At 35.1% G+C, this 23,874-nt stretch overlaps 2 protein-coding genes across 2 annotated transcripts; both read right to left on the reverse strand.

The window, feature by feature from the left end:
* Positions 1-594: 594 nt before the first annotated feature.
* Positions 595-1,982, reverse strand: LOC132550134 (uncharacterized). The gene is made up of 2 exons (XM_060214151.1): positions 1,874-1,982; positions 595-1,427 (listed from the first exon to the last, which is right to left on the reverse strand). Exons 1-2 carry the CDS (start codon positions 1,980-1,982, stop codon positions 595-597), a joined length of 942 nt encoding a protein of 313 aa, XP_060070134.1.
* Positions 1,983-7,921: 5,939 nt separating this feature from the next.
* LOC132550135 (outer dynein arm-docking complex subunit 4-like) lies at positions 7,922-23,623 on the reverse strand. The gene is made up of 11 exons (XM_060214152.1): positions 23,171-23,623; positions 17,133-17,264; positions 13,241-13,394; positions 12,807-12,865; positions 12,021-12,308; positions 11,171-11,903; positions 10,703-10,910; positions 10,102-10,188; positions 9,511-9,707; positions 9,120-9,188; positions 7,922-8,340 (listed from the first exon to the last, which is right to left on the reverse strand). Exons 1-11 carry the CDS (start codon positions 23,621-23,623, stop codon positions 7,922-7,924), a joined length of 2,799 nt encoding a protein of 932 aa, XP_060070135.1.
* Positions 23,624-23,874: the final 251 nt, after the last annotated feature.

Genomic DNA, 23,874 nt, shown 5'->3' on the forward strand with positions numbered 1-23,874 from the left:
CTATAAAGGAAAACGTCCCACAAAAGCATTACTAATCGTTATCATCCGTTACTACGGCAATTACGATGCAGAGAGAAAGAGACAGGTTTAACCGGATGGGTCACTATAAAGGAAAGCGTCCCACAAAAGCATTACTAATCGTTATCATCCGTTACTACGGCAATTACGATGCAGAGAGAAAGAGACAGGTTTAACCGGCTGGGTCACTATAGAGGAAAGCGTCCGTTACTACGACAATACTAAAAGTCGGTGCTTAACGTCCTACATAGTTATGTAAAGGCATCTCTTAAAAAGAATCAGCATTGAAGTTGTTTTTGATATTATAAGTAGTTATAATCTCTGTGTATATATATCGTCCATCATTATGTTCTATAAACTACCCGTACAGAGAAAGTTATGGCTAGATCTCACTTAGAGCAAGATATAAACAAATTAGCCAGAAACTGTATTATGCCGAATAGTATAGTATCCGCAAACATCACCAATTCACATATATGATATTATGAACTGCCTTCACTTGAATATTGGCCTCAATACATGGTGTTAGTGTGGTTTCCCAATAGTTTTAGGTTGAAAAGGGTTTTAAGAAGCCGTTTATGCATTCGACTTCATGACCTTTTCGGTTGAAGTGGGTTTGTAGACAGTTGGAGACAAAGGTTTACGGTTGTGACGAATGAGAATAATGATGAGTTTCAAGACAACGAAAAATCCAGATATACCTAAAAGAATTACTGCGAGGATCGAGTTCCGATACCGAAGGTCAAGGTCGAAGTTTTTCGTAATCGACCCTGTAAGGGCTATTACGAGGACAATGTAGGGACTGAATATGTATCTGGTGTAGTTGTCCAGTAGGATGTTCTCCGTCATGAACCACAAAATCACGAAAAATGTCAACATGCTGAGTGCAGTGGTAGACGCGATGTCGTTAGCTACTCCTCCGCTGTAACACATAACTATGGCAAGGTTAAGATGAGTCGCAACAGTGACCCAAGTGGCATAAAATGCTATTCCGTTCTGAAGGAAAAAGCGTATGAACCATGCTTCCTTACCCGCGCCATCTTTAATCAAGACACTGAGGTTATTGCGTACTGCCCGACAGGAAATGATAAGTATAACGTACAATGTCAATGCCATGAGCGCGGCATCTGGAAGAGAAATGTTTACGTACTTCCGGTCAAATAGTATTATCCAGGCAATGTTAAATCCAAGATTGAGAATGTAAGTGATATAGATTGTAGGAGGCATGACCGGAAGTTGATAGATGTAAATCCCGCTTTCTGTTTTCCGGCAGATGGTAGAAAGTCCGTATACGAGCCATAGTATTTGCCATGCGTAGATGAAAGCCCATATCGTGAATGTCCAACCAGCAGGAGTTATCTCCAGGTAGAAGTAATCAGACACGTTACCAGTATTGCTCTCGTAGATACCTGTAACATATCAGGGAACAAGGATCGTGTATGCCATTTACTATAATTTTCAAATCATATGCCGAACTGTAAAGTAATCAAAAGTAAGGAAACGTATGTTTGAGAAATCTTACCTTGTTTGGAAAAGCAATAACTGTCTTAGAGTAGTGGGGGGTTGGGGGGGGGGGTTCTCGGTCAAAATTAGGTAAAGGTGGTTCTCCTCTTTGTATGCTACACGTCATGGAAAGGTCCATATACGCATGTATCAGGTTCTCGAGTCCCTGTGTACGAGATCTTGTATCAGGTTCTCGAGACCCTGTGTCCGAGATCTTGTATCAGGTTCTCGAGTCCCTGTGTACGAGGTATTCTTGTCGGATGTTTTGGTTTTGCAACAATTGTTGTCAATATCACAGATAACTACTTTTCTACTTTTATATTCCTCATTAATGTGATTATATCTGACTTACCAAGAGATTGCCCGGCCTCAGCTGATGCCAGGTAATTAAAGAAAAGTGTCACACCTAACACAAGGCATGTCAACAGGATTAGTGAGACACGGTAGCAGCTGTGTGCCATTTTGGATATCTAAAAATATGAGAAACACAGAATGAGACACAGTGTATGTATGTATATTTCTATAACAGCATCTACCAACTTTTTATAATTTCGGATTAATTAAAAAAAAAATCGTGACTGTATTCAAAACCGAAGTCTAGATATTAAACCTTTAAAGCTTTATTTTCAAACATTGTGCTGTATCATAGAAATAAGTTATAAAAACAAAATCACAAAAAAAACTTTAACCAAAACCAATAATTTGAAAATATTTTCCCCGTTTACATACATCATAATGATTCGAGTATACGCCTTAAATTATTCAAAATAAATGACAAGATCAAGAAGATAAATCGTAAGTTTTATATGCTATTTTTTAAATAGATTCAGATAAATAGAATTAATTCGAAATCAATATTTTGTAAGTTCAGATAAAAGATTTTGGCTGGTAAAATGCTCTGCATTTTCGTTTGTTAATTTTACATTATACAAGTACCTGCCAATAATGAGTCTACTGGACGAAGTTAATGACTAGTCGTGTACATCCTATACATATCAAAATTGTTACAGGTAGGATTTATTTAATCTACAAGATTATATTATTTAACAACGCCAGATTTCTAAATAAAAAAATGATTTGATTTAGCGCCTGTTCAAGAGTAAAGATTAGAATTTCAAACATTCATTCAGTTCAGTTTCACCTTATGTCCTACTCAAATCGGTCATACCCCTATCCCACCTCCAGGTACATGTTCTAAGCCTATTAACCTACTTACGGACACGTTTCTTTAAACGTGACCTGTACTTCTGCATGTTTCGTGGCTACTCTACTGTGACGAGACAAGCAATTATCCTTGTGTGTCGTAACCACACTCATACGTGTGTTAGGGTGGGCTTTCTGTCTGAAATCTGAGGCTATAACCGGTGGGAAAGATATAAGCTTGATGAAATTTGAAATATCACCACAACTTCTACCATATACTACAACTGGTTACCTTACATGTATAACAATCAGAAAAAAAAACGAGCGATATGGACAATTGAAAGTGACATGTATGAGGATTGTCCAGCTCAGCACCATAACTATCACAATGTTGTTTTGTAAAGGAACCAGTAAGAACGCCTACCTGTATTATACGTCCCTGGCCTACCCAAGGCAACATAGTGTTGGGAGAGGTAAATATTATTTTGCCAGGGAATATGATGGACTCAAATAAATAAATAAATAAATAAATAAATAAATTCGGCAAAGTATCCATCCATGCGGTTCCTGGGTACGTCGAGACATGTTGCTATTGATGGTGAAACATGAATTGGTAGACTGAGCGTCATGTGAACAGTATTCCAAAAACTTTTATGCACAATTTTAAATGACATATCTAAAATCGGGGTAGAGAAAACGTAAGCGATATGCAGCCGTTAATCATGAAGAATGTTTACCTTGTTACTCTACATACAAATATGTAACCCATCATCTACGAGAAAAGTTCCATGTAACCGTTCTTTTCACCGACACCATTTACTCTAATTAGGTGACCACCGTCTTCCCAAGCCCGGATACATTAAAATAATTTTTAAATATCAAAAACATATTTCTGGAAAGTTTTCAGAATGATTTTCATCCCGAATGAAAATTACGACCAATCTGTTTCTCATTTGAAAACTTTAACTGTTCACATGAAATATGTACATCAGGCATATTTCTGGACACGGAGAATTTACCATATATTCACTATATATGTATATATATATAATACGATCTACAATGTACGTACAATTTAGGGCTTGTTCAGCACACGACTGTGTTGGAATGAACAGTTACTTTGTGTAAGAATGTTTGTCAATACAGTTTGTACAATAGGTAGAAACGTACGCTTAACGACCCTGACCAGACGTACGTCACCGAGTTAATCAACTGGAAGTACTTATAACAGAGTACCAGTTTACAATCGATTTCTCTTCGACATTATTTACCTTTGTGTAAGTATCCTAATGTGATAAGATCGATAAACAACGATTGAATCAAAATGACCAAACTGGCAACAACTATTACAATTAAAAACATAAGATATGTAGATATTATATACATGTATTTCTTGGAATAACAGAAATTGTACACTGAAACATCGGGTATAGAGCTGGCAGTTATTACGATCGCATAAGCGTTGTTACATATTGGAGTCAAAAGCAATTCATGAATGACATACATACCATCGGGTGCAGCGCCAACAATACACAAACACATAAAAATTGAGGTTATCCGATTTTTTACCTGCTTCCTTCTCTGTATTGTAGAACAGGTGAAAACTCGACACGGTCACGTTGATGGTCAGGTCTACCACTAAGCTGTACAAACACATGTAAATCTCGAGTGGTCGACCAAATCGATTCTCTTAAACAATGTTAAATGCCCACGGGTGTGTCTCGTGTGACCACAATTATGCCATTAGGGTAGGTAACGTAACACGTGACCACGTTTGTGCTTGTTGGGGAGGTTACGTAACACGTGACCATGTTTATGTTTTTTGTGGAGGTTTCATAACGTTTAGCATACCTTACTTTGTTTTCATAATGACTGGTTTATTTCAAAATGCAAATTAACCAGTATTTCCATTCATTTGTTTTCGTGAGAAAGACTCGGTATAAGTTATATGAATATATAAAAGTTACCCCATTAAAAATATCGACACTTGTACGCCTCTAGTATAATTTTTCCTTACAAATTCAGTTTTACTTGTTTGTGATCATCTAGAGTTCAACCACATTCGATTGAACACCTAATTATCTTCCTTAGGTAATCATGATTACATGACCATGAAAGGGATTGCGTAGCGAACTGCACGTGGTACAAGTAACATGATTCCACAGTCTATTGCACACAGCCCCTTTCATGGTCGAGTAAACATGACTGCACACGGAAGGTAATCAGGCGTGCATTAGTAGTTAATTTATTATCCCCACTTAAATTGTGAGAGGTGTGAAGTATGCAGTTATAGCACAACCTAACGTCATTTAGTCTATTATTATTACGTATGACGGCTTAATACATCGACCCTATATGCTGCTTCTCCAGTAGAGCGGAACCACTATTCCACTGATATCTAATGGTAATATTGTACGTTAGGTATTCAAGATATTAAAAATCGCATGACTTTCAATACAACGAACAAGTCCGTAAGAGTATACATGAAAAAGAGACGTCCGTGACATGTAGTCTGAATGTATAAGTGATGTACCAATATGTGTCCTATGTCGAATAGATAGCCACAAAGGAATTTAGTGATTAGGGGTCCTTATTTACCACGTCTCTTTAAAATACATATATATGTGTTCTAAAGATTGCGTTTTATTTTTCCCACTTTAGGAATTCATTATTACATGTGAGAAAAAAATATCAGTTGACAATCTATACGAGTAACCTCCCTTTACTTTAAATACTTGAACCACACCTGGAAATATTTTTCTTTCGACTGGAATCTCCATATTGCGTATAAATCCTCTGGAGGTTTAATTATGAGGTGACCGTTGATGCCTTTTGTTTATTTGTTCTTGTCTATCACATATTTTTAGGAATGGAATGGGGATTTGCTTCCAGTTTTCTACACATATGTATATTTGTTTACTTATGTTTAGTTTATCTATGTACTTTGCAGCAACATATTGCTTCAGATCATACCATATACAACTATTAACAGGCCTTATAGATAATACTGTCGAGCTATACACTTTGTCAAAACGATGTCCGTATTGGTTATGTCACCAGGATAATTGTGCTTATCGCTATACAGGAATGCACGTGATTTGTTTTGTGTAAGTTATTGTATACAACAAACTACGGAATCTTCGAATTATTTCAGAAGTTTCCTGTATTGAAATATTTTGTTACAGTTTACAATCGATGATCCACACTAAACTTTCAACAGAAGGTCACTGTAATCCACGGACTACGAAATCTCCAAAATATTCCAGAAATCGTCTGTACTGAAATATTTTGTTACATTATACAAACGGTGGTTAATATCAAACTCTCTACAGAAGGACAGTGTAATCCGACGTGTTATATTTAACTGCTATGTATTTTCAGGATCTGGAGATGCACTAGTTTACTTGGTATTAGTAACATAAAATAATGTTACATTGTGATAGTATATTGACGATGTTGATGAACGTTGTTCGTCATTGTGTTTTCAGTATGCTTTTGTCATATGACAGACACCGTCAAAGTTAGCCATATGGGATATCTTAGTTATTTACACCTTTTCAAACATTTTAAGTTACATTATATTGTTGGTGTTCATTCATTGCCATTGCGTCTTGTACATTGTATACATTTAACTGACTTCTATTTTATAAATAAAACAAAGCATTATTTATATTAAAACAACATACTTTTATTCATCAGTTGCTTATAAAGAGTATCAAACAACAGAAATTACTGACTGGTGCTGGCAAAGTCAAACAACAGAATGAAAAAAAAAAAAATGAACGATGATTAGCATCGACAGGTTATGCGATATTACTAATCGAAATGTATAAAATTACGAAACGAAATAAAGGCGAAACGAAATAAAGCATAACCATCAAAATGATTGCATGTGCTGGAGCAAAAGCCCCATACCAATAAGTGATTGATTTATGAATATGCGAACCGCCAGCAACCGAAACGGTTCGCGTGCGTAGATAGGAATGACGTCACGCCAATTATCTCCTCTTTAATGCTATACGTATCAAAGAGGAGGTTTTCAGCATCGTCATGAGGATTAGAAGGTACTGAGTGCACATGTCCCATCCAGTGCTCGTGTTCATATATTATCAAGATGTGTGATACTGTTCGCTTGATAGGAATTTTCGTTGCGAAAAAAATGATCTATATCTAGCAATTGGTTCACTACGGTGAAGGCCTGTATCATGTCAAGACTCATTGTCTGGTTCGACATATCCGGTCTAAATCGAAGAATCCGGAACTAAACATTCCTTATTATTCTACGTAAAATAATCAAAAATTACCATTAAGGTCTTAGAGATTCGCTTTAGACAGGTCAACACTATAAACACATGAAATACATGACTGGTTCATGAACAGGAGAAAACGACTTGTCAGTTAAACTTGCAATGGATTAACCTATCTCTACCCAGATTTATCGTTCCTTACTCGCATTTGTTTTCGTGAGTGAAAGAAAGGAACGATACTTCTTCGTAGAAGCTGATTAAAATAAATATCTTAACCAGAGGTAAACATCGTCATGATCAAACCGCTGTTCACAAAACATGCATAACAGGAAAAAATGGTAAAGAAATAAGACCATTTCATCGAAATCTACCCGAAATTTTTTAACGAAAATCCTAAAATCACACCTTATTTGTAAAAACAATTGCCCAAAAATTTGGGTCTTCTGTCTAAATATGACAGCAAAGTAACCATTATGGAATTAATTGATCGTATTTATACACCGAATGTCTTATTTTAGGAATCTTAATTACGAAACGAAACATTAAGATATGGCCTAAAACAAACATATGTACAAATGTTTGTTAATGAATTAGTGACTGGCACATCATACATCATTGCTATAAACCTACACTACAAATACGTCTATTTGACCCGTGTATTTTCATAATCATCGACGGAAAGTGTTGATAGAATCGTCATCAAATTTCTGTAAGTCACTCTAACACAAAAAGGTACGCTATGCTATCAGATCAAAATAAACAACAGTTTTGACTTAACGACCATCAACATCTTAACCCGATGATAATATTGTTCAACATTTATATACATTTATATTTGAACTTTAATATCAGTCACTCTGCCATTTTCGTTGTCTTTTCACATTTCGACGAAATGATTGTCGTTGTACATCACCTATTAAAAGGCAGCGTTAATTCAAAATTTCAGTATTGAACTCCCAACTGTTTTGCTTCGAATAACATTGCACTTTATGTGATGACAAAATGCACATTTATCCCATGGCTGTGCTACACCTAATGACAGAGTTTGTGACAGAATTGCGTCCAGACATCTGTAAATTTTGCAAGGATTTTCTTAGTTCTGAAGACACACGACCTCCAGATCTTCTGCCGCCATCTTGCAATTGTGCAATCGATCCAAACATCGCGGTGTCAAGGTCACTCCTAAGACGGTCAAGTTCAAGTTGTAAGTTTTCTGTGTCATATCCGGTTTCGGTCAATGATACGTCACCGTCGTCTTCTGGAATATATATACTGGAATAGTCGGACCACTCTGCTCGAGATTTAGCATAATCTGCTCTTGATCTTGTGAAGTCGGCCTGTGACCTTGACCTCGTTTTCAGTTCCTCAACGATCTTGTCATTTACATCGTTCAGAGCATCTCGAATGGCAGCTTCTGCTTTGTTGTCACCTAGCAACAAACGCACATGGTATCAACTTAATATCAATATAATTTTTACACTAATATTCGAACTGACATATTTGTTGTATCATACAAACAGATAAGCGTTAATAAGATAATCATTATGAAATATATGTAAAACTGAATTATAGATATTCATCAACAAACTAATGTTGAAAAATAACAGATCAAATTAATACCGAGATTTCTTTTATAACTTTATATAACATATCTTTCCAAAATTTTTTCCCCCAAAAATCGAGTTACCACACCTAGTGATAGAGTCAAAGGAATAACGCACTTTAGAATGCCCAGAGTTGTTTAAAATACTTAAAAGAGTGCAGTTATTTCATGACAGTAATAAAACTCTTTAATTTGCTTCATCTCATGAAAGGGGACACGTAACCATTGCTGCGTAAACATAGTGGTAAATAAAAGTGAACTGCTCAAAAAATGAAGAAAAGGACCTAAAATAAAGTAAAAAAGACATTTACATTTGTTCTTATGGATGATACTGTCTTAATAAAATGAAGTATTAAATGCCAAAAAGATGACGAAATCACAAAAAAGATGGTAAAATGGAACAAAAACAGTCTTAACTGATTCCTTTTGAGAACATCTCTTTTCTGCAGCAAACATTAATAGGATTTCATGTAGTGAAAGACAAAGTAAATCGCCAGCAACAAATTCATACCAAGTACATGGGGACCGTTTTTCTACTATTGTTTAGTTTTTCACAGTGTAAGCAGAGTAATGCTGCACAGGATATCTTACAAATATTACTTTACCTTGCATTCTAGCCTGATCCATGGCTCTTTCGAAAGTGTTAAAGGCGGCGTGGTAATGGCGTAGTTTCACTGTAGAGGAAGAATACAAAAAATAATTCAAATCGCAATGACATATGTTCCCAAAGCATTACGTTATGCTAAAGAACTAAAACTTTATATCACAATGAATTGTGTTCGAAAAATTACTACAAGGTATCTAAATGTTTAACAGGTAGACACGAATCCAATCTCAATCATGATTATTCTAGCTCTTTCTGAACCAGTTTTTATCAAATATTATATCATTTTATACACAAATGTATCTTAAATCACTATTTCTACATTTAAACAAGTAAAGATAAATCATTTATTAAACTGACATAGCAATACACTTGAATACTGGTTTACGTACCTTCCACGACCCCTAGTAGGACCGAGCTTTGAAGTTGGTAGTTCCAGTCAAGTGCTTCTTCTGCCGCCTCGACTGATCGTCGTGCCGCCTCGCGAGCGTACTCATACTGACCCAAAACCAGGAAGCAGTTTCCAATTTCGTGGTACAACCATGCGGACTCAACACGAGTGGTACACAGCTGTATCTTCCGGGAAAATCTTTGAAGGAAAGACGTTTATAATGTAATACAAAAATGAAGTTTCATTCCATAGAACTCCAGGAAAATTACAACTCCAAATGTTATGCCAGGACATACTATGCACACTTAGGGACCAGTTTTCTTAACAAATCTATTTATATTCATCACCAACTCTTTACCGATACGAAATGAGGTCAGTAAACCTACTCGACGATATGATGGAGATATTTAACATAGCCGATATGGAATAGAGTTACGTTCATCAGCAGTTGTCTACATAATGGTTTTGATGGTCATATTTACTTCCAGCTGCCTCCATTTTAAGGACCGTCTGTATACCGTTTGATTGCAACCATAATTAGAGAAAATGTCATTAATGGTGAAGAGAGTTAGTGTTTAGCTTTTGTACTTACACATCCAGCGCCTTCTGGTGCTTGCTTTGGAACACGTAGATTCTTCCTAGATTTCCTAGGGCACGTGATATGGCCTCCGAATCGTTACTAAACGAGAAGATGTTACATTTTTAGAATTCGCATGTTAAAATATAAATTCAACAAATAGCAGTATTTCAATACTACAAACGAACATTGCAAAATCAGTCTTCCACTTCTTTAAATAGCATGGGCAATCCATTTAATTCACTCATCGATACCACAACAACGTATAGTTTATAAAATGATGAATACGTATAGATGTAATAAGTTGATGCTACCGGATAAATATCATTTCTCTACATATATTCCGAGTTTCAAACTACATCACCTATCTAGTCCCCTTAATCTTTTTTTAAATAAAACTCATCCCTAGGTAAAACCCATATAAGTGTGTCTTACCGGAATGTCTTGACATACTTCATTCATGAAGAACTCGATACTACTTTCTTTGTTCTATTGTCATTTCACGGTCATGTCACTCGGACACGCCCTTTTCTAACGCCACTTTCTTTGCTTGAAATCAATATAAGTAAAAACTCTGGTGAAGTACGATGGCTTGCATTCTATTATGATGTCATACCTTTTTTCACCGATTTCGAGATCTCTTTGGTGGTATTCCAGACCAGTGACGTAATCCCTCATCTCAATGGCAGCGTTTCCTATGTATGAGTAAATCTTGGCAGTAAGCGACATCACATTTGGAATATCATCTATTGTATAGCTGTTCATTGTGTTCAAACAGCATTCGGCTTTCCTGGCGCATTCGGAATACTTTCCTTCCACATAGGCTGTAAAGAAAGGTAAACCCGAATGTAAACATATAAGTATAGTTAACACTTTCACCAAACCAAATTACTTTCCTTTCTGAAACATTATTAAATTCATACTTTTATTTCAAAAACTTTATATGTGCTTATTTGATATAGAAAGAAACAACCTCCCTATTCAAGAGTACATCGGCGGTTGGTAATCCTAAATATCATCGTACTTACAAATACAACTTAACTTTCCTTTGTTTGTTTGTTTACAAAATGGTTCTGACACGTACCGAATTCAATATCTTCCATAACTTTATCAATGTAACAAACAATCGGTTCCTTTCTGATACGACGTCGACCCCGATTGTGCTTTGACATGTCCGTGTTTGCATTGGGAGGTTTGAGAGTATTTTGGGGGCTCTGTCGTTCTTCCATAACATCGGGACAGACGCGTCGTGCACTCCCATTTGACTTAAGGTCGAGATCGCTATGGCCCTTGTAAGTGCTAAAACTAATGTTGAGTCCAGAGTCGGAGTCGGATGACGTGTGATGTTGACTAAGGTTATCCTTGAGTGTATTATTTCGTATTTTCTTGCGTTTCAGAGTGTTTTCCTGTTTAGGTCGACGGATGACGGGTCGCTGTGAACGCTGTGGATCTACAGTGTCCCTCAAATGAACTTTCTGCCCTTCAAGGATATGAAGGAACTGTGGAGGATTGGCTTTCCGAGTATTAGCCTCAGCAGCTTTTTTCTTGTCAAGATACCTAAACCAAGATCCTGGTGGCATAGGGTCTTTTTCTTTATTTCCTTTACTTTCCTTGTATGTCTTTGCCGATTTCTCCTTCACGGTGCTTGAATTGCTCTGGGACTTATACGTGGAAGGTCGAGTTGTTGGGGCTTCAGGAGGAATAATTCGTCCTTGCCGTACCCAGTATAGCACACGATCGTACAGAAAATTTAAGCCGGTCTCCGCCATGTTGGTGAGGTCTACGCTGCCTCGTGGCACATCTGCAATGCAAACATACTTTCATGAAAAAAGTGTTAATTACGTTTATACTAACGTAACAAATTGTGGTCGTATCGTTTTGTTTGTTTTGCGGTTTACTGAAGTAAAAGACAACAATCAGACGTATAATAACACACCTGTCTGTTCAATAAGTTTCTCCAGGTACTTTTTGTCGCTGTACATTTTCCCCAATACTTGTTTTATTCGTTTTTCTGTAACGTCCTGGTCTGGGACTTCAGCTGACGTAGAAGAGGTGTGGTTTGGATGCTCATTAGAGTTTCGTCCCTGTTCGATGCGGACCAATGGATTTTGTTGTCTCTGAGGAAATGTTGGTGTTGGTGCGTCCCTTTCGACAGAGTTAGCAATTGGAGATAGCTTTGCAATATTATTTCTTTCCCGTCTTCTGATCGAATCCTTGCGATTCTGGAATCAAGTGAAAAACATAGCATTCAAAACAAATGCCGTCTTCTATATATATGATAATGATGGTTGTAACTTACGAAACTACAATGACAATGACAATGAGTTAAGACTCCCTCTAATCATCATTTCTTTCATGCTTTATACTACTCGTTGTTGGGTAATTCATTACGTTTAAAGCCTCGATAAATTTTGATTAAATGTACATTACTAAAAATATTAATAAATGTACCCTATGCACATACAATAATCCGTCCCGTTGACGTGCCTAGATTTTGATTTTTTTTTTCATTTGTGGTAGACAATGAAATATCTTTACTGTAGTATTTCTTTAATTGGTATTAAGGCTGTTGACTAAATGCATAGAATGTATATTTGATGACTTGAACGGGTGTGTTGACTTTATCATGACGGTGTAAAAAGGGGTAACTAAACAAACAATACAGTACGATAATCACTACCACCCAAGCAATTCATTCCCATGTAGAATAATCATTTTACCTTCGAGTTGTTGACCAGCATTGTCAAATCCCCTGCTTGTGTCATCTTCCTTCGGCGACCTATTTCATAAAATCATTATTGCGTCAATGAGAAATAGCATACGGTGTGATAGGTAAAATTAACTTATTCTTTATCATATAAGCGTCGGCGTCATTTCAACCAATTTGCAATTTGGTATATTTATTATTTGGTATAATTTATATATATTATAGTTTTACCGATTTTCGTCTTTCCAACATATGCTTCAGACGACTTTTCCTTTTTTTTGTTTGCATTATCATTTTGTCGTCAGATTTCGTTGCTGACAAAGTGAAAAGAAGAAGTGTCCTACAAGTATTTGATTCACAATTGTTACCTACCTCGCTTCTTTCAATAAATTTTAAATGTGTTTTGTTTCAGTAATTGTTGCAACAGTACTAGCAAAGCAAACTCACCGGAAGTGATACTGTTGAGAGCTTCGGTTGCCTTATTCAGCCCTTCCTGGAACTTTCGTACGTCTGGTTTCTGTCTACATACTTTACCGTAGTACACAACTGCCGATTCGTAGTTCCGCTCAAGGAATAACAATTCAGCCTTTTGAAAAAGTGCCTGAAACGTACAAAATTCTTTCTAATCTCCATTGACGAAAAGTGATGTTGCTTGATATTTGCAATACACTACATTATGTACGTATTCCAAAACAGTAGAAAGAGTTTATATCTAGACATAAAGGGAAAATCATTATACAATAAATAGCTCGTAACCACAAATCCAATATACAAGACCCGTTGTTTTAGTCTAGATGGACCCTCATTAGTATTGTTGTTACCATGTATTTGGATACAACCTATTAAAATCTTTGAATGTCTAGACGTGATCATATGGTTTTACTATGTTGGTATAAACATTGCAATAAATAACATTACAACCACAGAATATAAGTTCACTTCTGGAGATATTTGTGTAAATGTAGTTTTCTTTTTCATTAGTTTGAAGGCAACTGTAATAGTCTCAAAGGTATTTCGTGACACAATATGCTATGCTACGGTAATTTTAAATGTTATATATTATTATTATTATTTTTATTTATACATGTATATTGAAAGTATAAATTACGAAAATACAAAGATAAGAGATCAATTTCCCCCTATCATTTTTGAGGAGAAAGATAAGATAAAGGCATTGTTTTTGTTTTGTTGAACACCTCCAAATTAACAAATATAAGTCAGAAGGCAGGATTCAGTATGCCAAATGTCACAATCCGAATTGTAAAAGAGATAATGTTTTTAGTCTATACATCCTGTAAAGTCAATTTGAAACAAATGTTTTTTGTTTTGTTTAATGGTGAACAAGAACCTTTGTTTTCAATATCACGATAAATCGTGTGGTATCTGATCATTTTATTGTAACATATCTGCGAGTTAAATGTAAAATGTCATAAAATGAAACACTATACCGAGTACAAAATAGTCAATCAATTGTTCATAAGTACGTTATACATAGGGTCCTAAATCAGGTGGCTTTTATAAATATCAGTGACATCATTTCTGCAGAATTGGCTAGACACAATATCAATATAAATACAAATACGATTGTTGCCAAAACACCGGATTTACAATTATGTGTGCCTTTATGATATTTGGCGATTTGTCCACGGTTCAATACATTCACTTTAAAACTAATCTGATTTAAACAAAAAAAACTTTGGCAAGATGTGAACAGTGTATTCGATGTGTCACGTATAAATTCGTGTCAAAGAAAATTTCAAAAGAAATCGTAACTTAATTAGATTAAAATTATTTGAATTTGTTTGTTTACAGTTGGATACTAGCCCATATTTTGTGGTTACTATGTTTGCCTCGTTTTAAGTGAGGTGACGGGATTGTTCTGTGTTATGTTGCTATATAATAAATAAATAGATAAATGTAACAAAATTGTATTTGTTTTCAGTAGAATACCTCATTTGGACTTCGGTAAAAGCAATGTTATGTTACTAATTGTACGAAAAAGAAACCTATTTTCAAAATCACGTGCACTCGCGTGTTGCTGGTAATGGACATATGAACAGCATGCCTACAATTTGGACTAAATTGGACTTGAACCCGATGACTTGTATGTGGTGATATTCGTATAATGGCTTTTTATGACGTTAAAATAAAAATAGAGAAGATACGCTTCATGTCGCGAAAAAAAGTTTTAACTCTTGGAGTTTTGAAAATATACTCGTAGGTCTTTACTGACGGATATTGTAAATAACTATTTATTATGACACGTGTTTCAAAGTGTGTAATCATTGCACGTAAGAATGTCGATCACAAAAACTGCAGACCATCCTTCACGGTTAATTAAACTAGTAACATTATGGTGTATGGCAGATCTTTTTTTATGGTATACTTGTCTTTTGTATTATATACAAGATATAAATTACGAGTATTTCCCTATGGTAGAATGTTCAATAACAATGTATCCGAAATCTAGTCTATATATAGTGCCCAAAAAGTCTTATTTAAATATAATGGTTATCTTTAATAGCCTTTCGTCATTTAAAAAGAAAGTGAAAACTTGTTAGATTTGGCTGTCATTGACACAATGGATACTTATTGGCACCCAAAACTGTATGTACCACTAGACGTGTGTATCCTTAATATCTTACAAGTCAAAGATGTCTAGAGTCGAGAAAAACCACGATAATACTTTTCTTCTGTAAGATGATTATGTTGTTATTGCTGGATATTACTTTGTCCATTACAAAACTTACCGATTTAACTACCGTCCAATGTGTATCAAAAGTACTGTGACTCGGACGAAATTATAAAGAGAGAGTATAATAATTTGTTGTTTTAACCTCAGATTGGAAAATTTCACCTTTGAAAATTTTATTTTATTTTATTTTATTGACGGAACTACGTTGCATACCATCCTTAATGTTTAAAAAGTTTCAAACTCAGATAATGATGAATTAATTATCAATATATCAATATATGATTAATCTCAGGTATTTACTAATAAAGCTGTTTCAGCATAAACAGGATATTATTTCACCAGGGAATTTGATTAATGAAACTGCATTGCATACAATTCTAAATGTTTTAAAATATTTAGACATTGTCTGAAATTTCTTACATAATGATAAAACAGTAACTAATTAATGAATATATCATCAATCTCATATCTTAATAAAAAGAAGCGGTTATATAGCAATAACGACCATGCCATAACAATGTATAAGTAATATATTTGGGGAGTTGGTGTTGTTTAAATACTATAAACAATACCCTGATTCTATCGCCGATTTAGATTGTCAGTGATATCCCCAGTATGAATCTACTTGATCTCCCGACCGATCAACTCCACCAATGACAGAGGGATCACTAGTTATCATGTTGACGATCTCAACAGAGACACAGAAGCCCCCTAGACGTCAAATGTTTCTTAATGCATACATTATGTTTTTTTCTTATTTATTTATTAGCTTCATTTAGTACTGGAGGTTTGCAGATATCAACTTTAACAACCGATTAACAATGAGTCTTTTCTTCTGTTTATTGTGGGAAATGCATTTAAACGTAAGAACTTGAACATAAATCTCAAGTAAAAAAGTATTTACATAAACGAATGATAAAATGATAGAAATGTGGACATTCGAACTTTGTTATCAGCCCTATGTTCAACAAACCGAGATTTTTAATCTAATTTAATTACAAATTATCTACCGTGTAGATTTACCAATAAATGTTAAGCAGTTCCTAATTGAAACATAACATAGGGTTTAAAATCCCAGTAAGCTTTGCTGCTGCGAAAAGTTTCAACAATGTAATGACAAGGCAATAACAATTTAAACCATTTGTTTCAGATAATAATATTATCATATGTGTCATTATTCGATGTGTCATTCTATATTTTCATCTTTTAAAATTTAACCTTATAGCTTATGTTGTGGCTTTCATGTGTAAATAATTCCTTCAATGCTTGTTTGTGTAACTAATTTCTTCAAGGCTGTCTGGTGTAAATAGTTACCTCAAGACTTTATTGTGTAAATAATTACCTCAAGGTTTTCTTGTGTAAATAATTTCCTCAGTGAGATTATAATGGGAAAATAAGAAATTGGTTTTTTGCTATTGTATGATTATGTGCATTTCAAATCAAACAGGAGCGTTCTAGAGTATCGCAAATAATATTCACACAATGAAGTATTCTTACACCACAGATTAAAGATGCTCATATACAAAAAAGAAAGTAAAAAAGAGATATTTGATATTTGATATTGATAAGCGTGCAGTTTATGCATAAATACAATCATGTAATCAGATGATACATATGAAAGACTAATTGTATATAAATAGGCACCTCGTGACAGAGTGGATCCAAAGCCAAGGCAGAATCCACGTCTAACATCGCCTTTCTGCTCCGTCCGAGTAGCTGATTGCAGCGTGATCTGGCGACAAGGGTGTCTTTGTTGTCCGGAACAAGTTTCAGCGCCTGAAAATATATATAAATGATATAAGTATTTGAAAAAATATAGTAGCTGAATGCATAAGAACTAAATAAAACACACTTTTAATGTCTCAAAGGATTCAGATCTTTTTTAGAATTACAGCAGACACTAGAGAAAATTCAACGAAACATATATATATATTCATTATCTCCCGATATACTGAAAACTAGCGATTTTATTATAAGTTTCTAGTATCCGAGATAAATATAAATTAATATATACCTTCCGCTTCGCCGCCCCGGTGGCGGGAAACCGGCCCTCCATGAATATTACTTTCATGCCATACATCTAGACGTTAATATCCCATCAATGAATGAATGGAACACTGTCACTACTATCAACTTCTGCAAACCCTGAACACTTCTCATCAAATAATTTATGATGTCCACCGACTTCTATTTAAAGGGAACTTCTCTGAGGTAAATTCCAGCTGTAGTCACGTACTTTGTTACTTAGAATAACAATTTGTGTTATGTTTCATAATTAAAGCGTCAGCCGATTTTGCGTGGCCGAGATAAACTAACGCGGATTTAGGCCAGATTTGGTATTAAGCCTTTCACCTGTACATGTAAGTGTTATGGTTGTATGACAAAAAGTGGTGTATTGATACAAACGTTACAAACGTAATGATCCGTAGATTAATAATTATTGATTTCTGAATTAATACAAGACATGATCTTATTTGAATATTTATTTGAAACTATGATCAACAATTATGATCATTTATCGCTTGACTTTCGATTAATTTGTATCAGTGATGTTGGATAAAGAAAGGCGTTAAGAACTTGAACTAAAATCCGATGGAATAGTTTTGTATCTTTTATCTAGGACTACGTGTACTCCTTGTATACGTTAAACGAGCAGAAAGTGGCATTCTCAGTCTCAACCGAAACCAAATGCCTTTTGTTTTGTTAATAAAATGAGCATGGAAATATGAACATGATTGCTGTATAATTGGTACTATTCGAGTGGGACTTATTTTCGCTACATTCCCGTTCAACAAAGATAACATTAGATTGAACATTGGGGGAACGTTAAACATCAATCAAAATATATCTTGTATACTTGTATACATGTATACACGCATAACCAGTATATAGTTACTGGCGAATTTTAATAATCTAGCTCAAACTGAGACGACCGCAAAATAAACGACCCGCGAAATCAAGTAAATCTAACAAAATTAGATAAAAAATTAATAACATGAGGGCAAAATAAAAAAAGACTATGTATTACGGGATTTGTTTCATCGATGGCTATGAAAGGCCAATCTAAGTAAGTTAGGTGGATATAGAGAACCAAGTTGATAAACCAATAGTCGCTCTAATGAACATCGAACTCTTCTAGTTCATAGTGCCCAAGAAAATGAAATTCTTTCCAATGAAGTAAATCTTATGGCGACTATGATATCAACTACACACCCCTCCCTTTGCAAATCTTCTCAAGGATACCTAAATCCAATGTTCTCAGATTTATACAAAAACACTCACATTAACTTTTTCCGTTACCTCTGTTGCAGTAAATCAGAGATTCCGATGTATAAAATACCCATTAGCCTCTATAATTCAATCATTGTCGATGACTAACTTTCCACCTATTTAGGTCTTTTCCCTACAATTCAACGCTCTTTGTCGGTGTCATACATATATATGGCTTTATCTATACACCTGACACTCTTTCCTTTCCAGCGATCCTTAAACAATTTCAATAAGCAGAGATTCAATTGAATATCGATTTATACAATAAAATGTCATTATAAATGTTTTTGAGTCCGACATTGATATTATTCGGTTAAATGATTTTGCATGAAAAATTTGAACAACGTTGGCAAGAGTAAGTGCTCAGTGTCCTGTGTTAAGTATAATGACCATCGTATCCATGACCACGGGCCCAGCGTACCTAAATTCGTTTCATGTCTCCAAATATTATTTCAGTAGAATTTTCTTTCTGTTTGCTAAGAAGTTATTTGGTCACCTGCACAATTCACGATTCTTCCTGGTTGAAATTCCTATTTCGGTAACAAAAACATAAAAAGCGAATCACATTATACCTATTATTAAAAACATTGCAATATGATTATGTTATATAATTGACTAACTTTACCTCTGTTAAATCTGAAGGAAATATTTTTTATGAATATGCTTATAACAAGCATGCGCCGGAATAAACAGCAGAGTGATTTAGATATTAGATTTAGGATTGACTTGAATTACATTTTTAAGATCATGGCAGTAACAGTAGAGAAGGTAATGTCAAAATGAAATTCATCGGGTTCGATATTATGTCAAGCCAAACACGGGAAAAACTAACCTCCGCTCTAAAATGAATTCACATTCATGGTGTATATATAAGTGTACCTTTGTTTAATTTGGCCCTTATAATTCTTCGTCGACACCATTTTATCACAGTCCTGTGAGCTTTATGGTATATAAGAGTAAGCTTAATATTATCCGACCCATAAAATCATATCTTATCGGGATACATGAAACAGTGACAAATGTAATGAAACTGGCTAATAACCCCTTTGTAAAATCTGAATCACGAGACGTTAATCTATATTTAGTAATATTTGGCTCTGTAGTAGTAGGGGACTCATCCTTATTTAAACAAACATAAGCTTATCATTTATATTCTTCTGTTTATCTGTTTACGTGTTTACGTAGTGACCTCAGTTTACAAAAGCCAATTAATTTTGCTCGGTGCCTCCATTGATATAGTGTCGGTCTGGTAGATACTCCATTTAGCCTATAATACTGACCGTAAACCAGCTTCATGTAGATATGGTGGCTATCAAAGCATATTTTCTTAAACATTAGCAAAGCCATATTTTTCGTTTTACCTTTTCAGTGTTGATGTTCACGAAATGTCGTTTGAAATTGAAATTAATCAAGTACGATTGAAATCACAAGTGCAGTTTCATTGAAAACAAATCTTCTTGTCGAGGCCTGTATTTGAAGTACGATTATAAACGCTATGTCTATAATGTTTGACCAAGAAGAAGAGAAAGACTAATGCTAGTGTTAAACTAGTGCTAAATTTGTATCTGAAGAATTTCTAATATAGCCTTTAATTTGATGAAACCGTGACATATAGCCAATTTTCGTCGGCTTACATTGATACATAATTGAATTCTCAAAGCTCTCGTATCCCTATTTCGGCCAAACTGACCAATAATGTAATCTGTGTGATATGGCTTGGTCATCAATTATGTATCGATCCTTGTGCTAAAGTTAATGCAGAAGAGATCCGGCCTTATCCTGTTTATTAATTTTAATGTTTACCAATGGAACTTTGTAAATATTCTGTACATAACCGTCACCATGTTCTGCTTTTGTTCCAAGAAGTGTAAATCTATAATAAGCGTGGATGTTAATTTGTGTGGAATTTTAACGAATGATGACGTGTTTCAAGTTGGCTCAGATATTGATCTTTCTTTTACATCAATACACTATATAAAATATGCTTTTACGAATAGGAAAAGAACAAACGAAAGGAGAAATATTCACAAATATATTGTTTGACGAGTGAAAAGAGCCCTCTGAAGTTATACGGGGGTATAATTAAAATATGGATTATAAAGTGTCTCCTCATGACTGAATTTCAACAGGTGTGGCTTTGATACCAAGTCTTCAATATGATAATAAAGGCGATATAAAGAGATTAATGCTGTCTATTTCTGGTTATTGTCTGGATGAATTTTTTTACTTATATTTCCTGTTTATCTGAACAAAATGTACCTTAATAAGCGTAGGCAGATCTGCATGCTAAAATTAGTCAACTTTATATGTGTGTTTAATGATAGTGAGATGTGCACCAAAAACATCATCTGATAGTAATTTGCCGCAGCTCTGGAAACTTCCGTAATTACCACAGTGCATGGCAAGTCCAGATCTAATAATATATCTGAAAATATCCTCGTCTAATTATGTTTACATGGCGACCCACACGCGCCGGAATTAAACCGTACTCATGATAGGTTAGGCGACATTGTATCGAGTGAGCGGTAAATATTTAAAAGTGTTGACATTTCAAGCCTTTTCCAGAAGTGTCCTGATAAGTATGTATGTTCTTACCATCTGAAAGTACTCGGCAACCACTGAAAGTCAAATAGTTAAACAACGCTCTTCAATAGAACTCAAAGAAACAGACCAATCTAAATCCCTCCCGTAAATTAGTAGATAACATACAAGTCAATTGGTACTTTTGACATCTTGCTTACTACACCCAAATGTCCTTAATAGGATTGTCTTTCGTTTTATCAAGAGAAAGTCCATTCAGCCAGAGGGGATATCAGGGAAATAATTAAGATAGTAACAGTTGCTAACATACTAGTAACTTGTTTGTTGGTAAACTTGCCATAGCGACCTTCATCGAAAATCGTCATTTTACTTGACTTCTTTATAAAGTGGTTTTGGCAAAATCTTATATATATGTGCCATAAATAACTTAATTTTAAACAAATTGTATTTAACAAAGACATCAGGAATAAGAGGTGAACTGCTTCCTCATGTGAAATATGCTTCAATGACCTTCTTAGTTTAGTCCAAAAAGTATAACTAGAATCGAATGTTTGATAATGACACAATATTGACGAAAGAATATTTGTCTCGTCATAACAAATGTTCATTGTATGACAAATAGTACATATTTAGTTGCGTGCTAATCCTAACTTATTGCCGACTTTTCAGAATCCAGAAAACATTTTCGTATTGATATTTTTGATTCAACAGTTTCGTTTGAAATTCGCTTAAATTGTCGCCTATATAAATAATTAACAGGGAACAGTGCAATAGAGGAAGCAGTGTAGAATGGATCTGATGTTTGTTTTCAATTTAAGATAGAAATCATCTTTAACAATAATCTGGAGAACTGAAGCGGAAATTACTTATCTGAGAACACATGCACACTTCATTATGCAATCCGAATGGCTTGATAAAGTGTGTTTAAAACCATTTCTATACATCAAATGTAACTATAGGCTTTACAGTTATAAGCATATCATTCCTATAAATATTTTAAATATTTACCGTTTGTACCACCGCTTTAAGTTACAACCCCTTTATAAACTTTTACAACAATTGCGAAACAAATTATCCCAACTTATATTTATCACAGCTGATGGCTCGGACGGAAGGAAGCCGGAGTGTATGGGAAAATTCCTCATGGTCTAACAGGAGACCGCATAACTTTTCACAACCGCTAGGAAAATCGAACTGCGAGCGCCTAGAGGAAAAACAAAGGCGTTACAAAAGCGCCATCCGACCACAAAGTTGCAGATGTAACCCTACCAAAACCAGTTGTATGCTTCTAGCAAAGGTATCATGTCGTTAAGAATTCCAACTGTATAAATGCAAGTTCTTCGTGTACAAGTACAGCTGCAACCTAACGAAAGACACTTTTTGTATGCGAGCACATTAAGTGAGATTGAAAATATCAAGAAGACATTATGATATAGAGAATATTGGTAAAAATGTACTATTATACCAACAAAAGTGTACTAACGACAAACATGATCAGATGAAGAGATTTTTATGATATACCAATCAATAAAAAAATAAGGAGGAGAAGGCTACAGAATATATTTTCACGAAAAAATGCAGTTGCCGGTTTTCATCTTATATAAGAAAATATAATACACAAGGTTGAAGATTTCAGCAACAATTTTATAGGTCCGTTCTATCCATTTAGTAAAATGTAAGGCTGATCATACGGGTATTGTCGCACAAAATAATTGTTTGTTCTCGGTGGTAAAAATTTTCTCAGTAAAACCCAAATAAATGAAAGTGTATTTCTATCAGTTAAAAGTTTCAACAGATTGACGTGTTTGGTGTTCTGGGTTTATTCTTGTCGTACCTTGTTCAAGAAAAATAAAACAAAGATAGATACTTACTGAACTGTAGGAATCCATTGCTTTCTCGTATTCTGTGTCTGCCATGAATTTATCAGCCTCGTTACGGTACACCTCTAGCATGTACTGCTTCCGTTCCTGCATCTTGCCGCCTGCGGCTGGCAGTTTCGGAAGCTGGCGTGGATGTCTAGGAATTGTGGGTACTGCAGCAGGATTTACGTCACGACCCTGATGAGCGATAGTATCGGTACTACTAAGGATGTTCACTGAAATAGAATTAACGGATGTCCCCATTGGTCTGGGAACTCGGGGCAAGGCCCGTGTGTGGCGGGCACCAGCGTTTGCTTCCGGCGGTTTACCTGGTGGAACCGGAAGTAATCTTCCAGATCGAGGTGCATGGGCATCATTGAAATTGTGCTGTAGCTTTCGTATATTCCGAGGAATATTGGTATGTTTGGGCGATGAAACCCTGTTTCCAAGAAGAGTTACTGTCATAATGATGAATTTTACCAGTTAACAGCTCGTTAAATGTTAACTTACAAACTAACACCAATAAGTGTTTTACAACAGTCACATCCCACTAATCAAGTTGTCGGCTGTGCTGGAAAAACAGAACTCACCAGCGTTTAATGTCACATTTTGATTGTTACATCAAAAACAAAACCTACACATTATAACATACACATGCGTCACACATTGTTAGGATACAGCTAAGTTCCATTTTACGTAAGTCTGTCCACGTATTT

The sequence above is a fragment of the Ylistrum balloti genome, unplaced genomic scaffold, assembly GCF_031769215.1.
Source record: "Ylistrum balloti isolate Yb309-2 unplaced genomic scaffold, AGI_CSIRO_Ybal_v1 Utg370104, whole genome shotgun sequence".
Taxonomy (NCBI): domain Eukaryota; kingdom Metazoa; phylum Mollusca; class Bivalvia; order Pectinida; family Pectinidae; genus Ylistrum; species Ylistrum balloti.